This window comes from Amblyomma americanum, chromosome 3 (genome assembly GCF_052857255.1).
Source record: "Amblyomma americanum isolate KBUSLIRL-KWMA chromosome 3, ASM5285725v1, whole genome shotgun sequence".
Lineage (NCBI taxonomy): Eukaryota > Metazoa > Arthropoda > Arachnida > Ixodida > Ixodidae > Amblyomma > Amblyomma americanum.
Window position 1 is genome coordinate 198,831,597 of NC_135499.1, and position 7,551 is coordinate 198,839,147.

The window sequence follows — 7,551 nt, forward strand, 5'->3', positions numbered from 1 at the left end:
AATAAATTGGAGTTCCAACGAAAGGGAATCCCTTTCAATGGGCGTAGGGGAGGGGGGGGGCACCACCTCTTGTGCATGCATTGGGCAGAGTTGTTGTGCCCTTGCATGATTCATTAGGGCTGAGTAATGTGAGCGCTCTTCTGAGTGCGACTGTTGGCATCGTAGCATGGAGCACTACAGCAGGTCTCAGCTGAAAGATAGGTGGGTTCTTGCAGCTTTCATTCTTGCAAACCAGACCCTACCTCTTGCATCATGAATATAGTGTGCTGGCTGCATTGCAGTTGCGTTCTGTCCTGGCACTGCTTCTACATGAGCGAGGCTGTATGGATAGGATGGAATGATGACATCAGGCCATGCAGCTTGTGAACAACAATGCATGCTGTATTTGTTCGTATAATAAATGCACCGATTATTTTGTCATAATGTCCCACGTAATGCGTAAGGGATGCCATCGAGCATGCCGGTGAAAGGAAGCATGGCCAACCATTGCAGTCTGTTAAGCAGTCTTTTCAATGGGAGTCCGCTCTGCGGGACATTGCTCTGGATGTGGTCGCATTTACTTGGTTGTGGCAGGACTTAGGAGCAGTGAAGCAGAGCAAATTAAACTTTGTGCTCCTTTCTAGTTCGAAGGGTTCTTTTTATAGATCACTAGGCTTAAGAGGGGACGAGGTTCTTAATATTTCTTGTTGTAAAATCTCGACTATAATTGCCGCGTTATCTGAGTGGTGATAGTGCTCTGCTGCTAACCCAAAAGACTTGGGTTTGATCCCAGCCGCAGCGATCGAATTTCGATAGGCGAAATTCTAAAGGCCCGTGTACTATGCGATGTCTCTGCATGTTTAAGAACCCCAGGTGGGCTCATCGTTGCAGGCCATTAGCCAAAAAGTTTATAAATTATTCAAAATATTTACAGAACTACATCACCCAAAGTGCACTTTGTGCAGTGATGCTGCCTTTACACTTGCCTCAGTGAAAATACATCTAAAAAAAATGTGTGAGGATGTACAAAATTGTTTTGCAGATAATTTAGGAGAGCAAGTAATTAAATCTAATGCATAACGTAAAAGCCAGTAAAGTAGCATCGCCACACAGCTCCGATGTCACCTTGAATGGTGTAAAAAGAAAGGGCACTAAACATGGAGGAAGGAAAACTGTTTTCCCTCCTCGATGGCACTCGAGGAGCTTAGCTTTCAAGCGATGGCAGAAACAGCGGTTGGGCAACAATTTGGGAATTGGAGCGTCATTTCGAAGCTCTTCTCTTCATTTTTCAGCCGATCAACTTTGAAAATAATTCATTTTTGGGAACTTCGGGACTGTTTTGAGCATGGCTAAACCAGTTTTCTCGTGATTTTTTGTGATCTCGAAACCCACATTCCTTTTTAAAAATCGTGCTCTCACCCAAATTTTCTTCCTGCACAGCTCCTATTATTATGTGAATAGACACTCAAATGCCAAGTAGATGACGTTAATGCTAATTTATTCTGTTGCCATGAGAACCTTTGCCTTTACAACATGGGAAAAGGGTGCGGCTGCTCTGCAGTGCTACCAGTGTTTAGCTGGGCCACAAATACTGTCAGTTGTACTAAGGCTTATCTTGATCAAATTATGCATTGGCATTGCACTGCATGTTGTGTTGTAATGTCTATTAATTGGAAAGTTCCCTGTTAGCACTGGTGCTGCTGGGATATTGAATGTCTAAAGTATGCTGGTGCTAAACATTATGGGTGGTTCCCTATATATAAAGTTACAAGCTGGCATAGGCATGTGTTTTCTAGGCTATTGAAGGAATGAAGGGATTGTGGTTGCATTGGATGCTGCTGGTACAACTGGTAGTAGTTTAACATATTGAATACACGTTTTGTTGGCTGTTTAGTATTTTAAGTCGGTAGTTATCAAGCTAGTAAACATCTGTACATTTCTTCCATATGTTACTGATGATGTATGGGGCCCAGTGCTGTGCAAATAGCAAAATTTTTAGTGGGAAGCAAATTTAAATATTAAGAAATGCATGCAAATCGAATATTTTTCAAAGCTGCAAAGTATGGCCAGAACGAGAAATTTGGATGTATGCGAATATCAAATATTTGGGTGTAAAGCAAATATGACCACAATAGAAATGGTTGCAAATTGAACCTAACAATTCCAATTATCATAACAGGTTGTTCAAAATAATCTTTTTTCTCAAAACATATCTATTAAAAGAAGCAACAGTAGTGAAGGGCTCCAAGAAATTTCGACCACCTGGGGTCCTTTAACGTGCACTCACATCGCACACACAGTACATGGGCCTCTAGAATTTCGCCTCCATCCAAATTCGACCACCGCAGACGGGATCAAACCAGTGTCTTCCGGGTCAACAGCAGAGCGTCATAACCACTGAGCCACCACGGCGGCCGACTGCTAGGTATGAAAAGGAGTACAGCGACTAATACGAGCACAAAGGGGGTGTGACACCTGGAACAACCGTTGCTGCTCTGTTGCATGACCAGCCAGCAAATTCATCCAAAATGAATATCAAGAAAGTACAAAGTATACGCAATGTAACTGTATTAGACGTGAAGAAAGTGCATCCACATAAAGGAGCATAAAGTATGTTTAATACTTTGCACTCAGTGTCGCATATGACAAGAGTGTAAAAACATTGCACCAGGCCAACCAATTGAACAGGGAATGAACTGCACTGTATGCCAGTCAAGAACTGCTACAGCTGAATAAATTTATTCACTAGCATTTTTTTCATTAACCATTTTTTGCATATAATTAGTGATGGGCATCCTCATGATGGTGGTGGTCATCCTTCTTGAATGCATAATCATATGCCTTCTCTAAGGCGACCGTGCCAACGGCCAGAAAAAAGCCAGGCTTCAATCCACGTGCAAAAAGGGCCTTGAAAGCAGCCATAGGAGGTAGCTTGGTGTGCAAGCTGTAACGCCACACTTCATTCCTGAAATATACGGGAGGAAAAAAATGATGCACCGGTTTAGCATGGTTAGGCCAAATGCGAATTAAGAGTACTAGCACTTCGCGTTTCAAGGTCAAGCAGGCTTCAAAGATCAATGAAATCGGTAAGTGGGATGGGCCGTAGTGCGCTAAAACTCAAGTGCAACATTCTAGTGCAACAGATCTGTAGAGGCGGTCTTTGTGAGTATTTGAGTCAAATTTGAAAGCTCTGTGCAGACCCTACAATTTAGAAATAAAAATCTCTCCTTGCAGTAGCTCGCAACCAATTGGGGTGACGCACCACACCATGCCTCTGCTACTGCTATGACGGCGGTGGGCAGAAGGGCCAGCCTTCAAGCTCGCCCCGTGATCCATATAAAGGGAAAGGCCGACATCACATCATAATGATGTGAACAAAATTAATCTGGATAACATATTACTAATGCTGTTTAGAACATCGAAATGTACCATGAATGTCACGCCCAGCATATGCATACATTGCGTGTCGAGTACCAATGCCCAGATGAAGCAGCAAGCCATAACCTTGTATGCGGACTTTAGAGCATAGGTTTCTAGGAGAGGCTGTGCGTGCGACACAGTCAATTTGTAAACTGGTACGTACATGATTGGCTTGTTCCGCTATCAGTTTGCCTGTCAGGACAGTGCATGTGACTTAACAGCGAGGTCTTAAAAAATGTGCTGACTACTGTCAGCGGACAATCCAAGGCGCCGAAGGTCATAGTAGCATTATATTAAACGTACTGAAACACACTGGCTGCATCTGGCACTACCAGTGCCAAGGAAAACATGGCAGGTGTAGATTAATGCCAACACGATGCCAGTGTCTTGCTTTCAAACCAAGTCAAATTTTCATTTCCAATCCTCACAGTATTGGTTTCTTAAAACTGAATGTTTTCATGGCAAAATGTTTGAACTGCTAACAAAAATTTTCCTTGTGTCTTTGCAGCTATAGCAAACAAATGCATGCTTTTTTTTGTTTGCTATAGGTTCGGCTGCACATGGTCAAGATTCTGCAGGGGCACAGATGCTACAGAACACAAACTTCACACAATACCAGTCCTCTGTGCATCAAGCGATCGGCTGCTCATTCTTTGATTTTGTTAGCAGCTGTCAATCAAAGAAAGGACTTCATTTTCAAGAGTGAGAAGATGAAAGCAATAAAGCGGAAGTGCAAGCAGTTACTTAAGAATGCCTGAATGGGCAGCACGCAACAAATAAGTGTTCCAAGGCCTTTTCTTCTCCCTTTGCATAAATGAACAGCGGGGTACTTTTGAACAACTACATAACTGCTACCGGCTCAACGTGGAAAATGGAAAGTGCCCCAAGTTATAGCTTACTTGTGCACCTGCAATCATCAGTTGAGTTTTATATTAGTTAAGGTTCATGCCTTAAGACAACTAATGCTTTGCTCAAAATTAGTTTTCAGTAATGTGTGGACCTGTAGAAGGGGCGTCGTCAGCAAGAGCTCGCAGATGAACCCGGAGCTGTGTTCATTACTGGTAATTTCATGCTCTTTTCATTCCAGCTACCATGTTCATGCGGCTGTCCCGTCCGCAACAGTGAAGATTATGGTCACCAATCCTTAGGGCCTTGTGCTGCGATGTCGTTGCATGTGAAAGATTCGTGCTAAAGCATTGCGGAGTCATGGGTAGTTTCGCAGACTACCTAATTAGAGGCGATCCGACGCGGAACAATCGCATTATGTTTTACCAACCGCAGCCTCTCCCGTGTGACGCATAAAAAAAAAAAAAAACTCTAACGAGCACCGAAATAGACATGAAGACTCCACAAATATCGACACAACTGAATCGCCTTACGTCTGCAAAGATCCGAGTTTACCTTATCCAAGGGTCCTTAAGGCCCTGTCGTGCCAATGTGTCCCTCATTTTCACGAGCCTTGGCACATCCTCGACTTTGTAGATTCTGTAATCTGGCACGGATGGAGGTTGCGGGGCATGATGTCCATGATGGCCATGCTCGACGACACCGCTACCCATAGCTGCTAAACAGTCCTCTGAATTAGCGGGACAAAAAGCGCAACAAATTCAACCTACGTCCCCTTAAACAGCTGCCAATGCCCTTGCGGATTGCGCCCTTCCTTTACAGTAAACTAGAACATACCCAGTGGCGCGACCGCCTCCGCCGGAGCGTGCCTTGAGCGGTAGAAAGTTGCGGCGGCGCTGGAGTCGACCGCACTTGAAAGCGCGTCAGCCTTCGTGCCGCTGTTCTGCTAGGATAAGCGCTTCGTGTGGCGTTTGATGCGGCTTCAGTTTAATATCACGGGGTGTTATGAGAGTAGCCAGGGCCAGACGTTCTTGCATTTGCTTTTTGTTTCTTGCAGCTTCGTTTTACTCATGTCAAGGCTCCGATACTGTCGTGGGAACAAGTTGTAGTTGTGCTGTCAGGCCGGAAACGGGCACTGCATCGCATATCGGTTTTCCCGCGCGTGGTTGAGCTGGATACTTGGGCGTTGTACATATGGCTAACTTCTAACTGTGACTGATAACGCACTCCGCATAAAATACGTGCCTAATTGCGCATGTGTCCTGACTTTTGAGCGTCTTCAATGACAAAATAAAAAAAAGTCTGTCTAGGTTCAGCAATAATCATAGGCCCCAAAACGAAAACGCATAAAAAAGGAAGCTTGTCGCAGGTGTAAGGCAATGGTGGTATACGTAATTGTTTCCTTAATAGGACCATATTTAGCAAAAACTTTCAAATTCACTGCGTTATTTGCGCCGAGACGGCTTTTTACGAACGCACGTGCTCGAATGCCCTATATTGAATGCATGCAATTCTGGTTTAATTGCTGGTGTAATTTTTTCCTTACTTCTTTTTTAGATCTTTGCTATCGGTATACACAAGTTATTTGAAGAATCATATCTACAATAAGGAACAGCACAGTTGTAATATCCACCAGTGCACTTTTATTTACGCAGCATATGCTCACTGCATGTCATAGTCATTGTTCAACAGATTCAATACACTTTCATAGTCGACTAAGTTTTAAATGTTGGTGAGACTTCCCGCGTGCTGCATCCCGGGCCTTATTTAAGCCTTTGATATAAAAGTGCATTCGCGCAACTACATAAAATCCAATCATACTTGCTGTTGTAGTGTTTTTCTGTGTTCATCGCATCCGATAGCTGCCATCTCTTTGGTATGTATGACAGCGCAGTATATCCATGATGCTGTCTTGGTGGAGCTTGTTAGAGCTAAAACACCCTGTAAATATGTCCTCAAGGTCAGTAATAAACTTCAGTTTCACGGAGGGATACAATAGGCCACCGAAGTCACAGGCACTTTTGTGAACTGTGCTGCATCCAAGTTCCTCCATTCTGAAGCAGGGAGTAGAAGCTCGTTCGTGCAGTCAAGGCACCTTGACTTTAAAACGCACTTCCTTGCCAACTTTGTCCGTTGCGGCAACAACTTTGTCCGTTGCGGCAACACCTTCGCATTCTTCGTTGCCCACTGCAACGTCTGCACCATGATCTCTCGATCGCGGTTCGAGCAGAGAACTTTACATCTGGTATCGCATGGCTCCTCTTGCTGCCGTCTTTTATTGCGAAAGCAATACTGCTCGCACTTTCGGCCCATCGGTGGTCGTGGCGCCTCCTTACACAGCTGCGTGTCACGTGACCGTGTGACGTCACGCCAGACCGAGAGACGGGGCCCCAGCTCGCGGCATCGATGGTGGAGGCGAAGCCTTGCGCGCCGCTGCTGCGGCGCTACCGAGAGGGCCATTCCATTCCAAAAACCTTTATTTCCACCAGAGAAGAGGCTCCACTACTCCCCATCTCTGGCACGCAGGCCTAGTGGTGGGGGCCGGGAGCCTCGCATCTAAAGGCAGGCATAGAGTTCTTGGTCTCTTGCGGCCTCCAGTGCCAGGTGAATGACTTTTTTCTGCACGGCGGGGTCCGCGCTTTGCAGAAGGGTTTCCCAGGCTTCCTTGCTATTTATTCCTTCTTTAATCCCTGGGGAGTGTGTACATTCCCAAATGATGTGATCTAGGGTCCCCCTATTCTCACATTTTTTGCATTTTTCCTCTATTTCCTTTTCCCTAAATACGTGTGATGCCCACACCGGGTTTATGAAGTTCCCAGCTTGTAGTCTACGCCAAGTTGTAGCTTCTTTATTCCCTAGTGTTTTGTCCGGCGGAGGGAAAATCCTCCTTTGACTTCTATAGCTCTCTATTATTTCTGCATAGCTGATCAGTCTCTCATCCAGGTCCTTGCAGTCGGGCGGCTCTCCCCTGGCTCGGAAGTAGAGGTCTCGAGCCAGGGTGTTTGCCGCCTCGTTTCCAGGGATGGATGCGTGAGCTGGTACCCACACGATGCGTACGTCCCTCCCAATTTCCTTCTTTTTTAGAATTTGTGCTGCTTCTAAGGCAATCCTCCCTCTGCCATAATTGTAGACTGCAGTTTTGCTGTCACTAGCTATAATTTTGGCCTGCGTTCCTACGCATGCGAGCGCTATTGCGACTTCTTCCGCCGTTTCCGGGTTGCGGCTTCGAATGGATGCTGCTATCTCAGGTTCCCCCTTTCCGTTGACCACTGAGGCCACGGCTGCTCCTAGCTTCCCACTTGCTGC

General features: G+C 45.4%; 1 protein-coding gene across 1 annotated transcript; it reads right to left on the minus strand.

The window, feature by feature from the left end:
- Window positions 1-2,699: 2,699 nt before the first annotated feature.
- ND-B12 (NADH dehydrogenase [ubiquinone] 1 beta subcomplex subunit 3) lies at window positions 2,700-5,089 on the minus strand. The gene is made up of 2 exons (XM_077659556.1): window positions 4,801-5,089; window positions 2,700-2,944 (listed from the first exon to the last, which is right to left on the minus strand). The coding sequence occupies exons 1-2, from the start codon at window positions 4,956-4,958 to the stop codon at window positions 2,761-2,763; spliced, it is 342 nt and encodes a 113-aa protein (XP_077515682.1). The 5' UTR covers window positions 4,959-5,089; the 3' UTR covers window positions 2,700-2,760.
- Window positions 5,090-7,551: the final 2,462 nt, after the last annotated feature.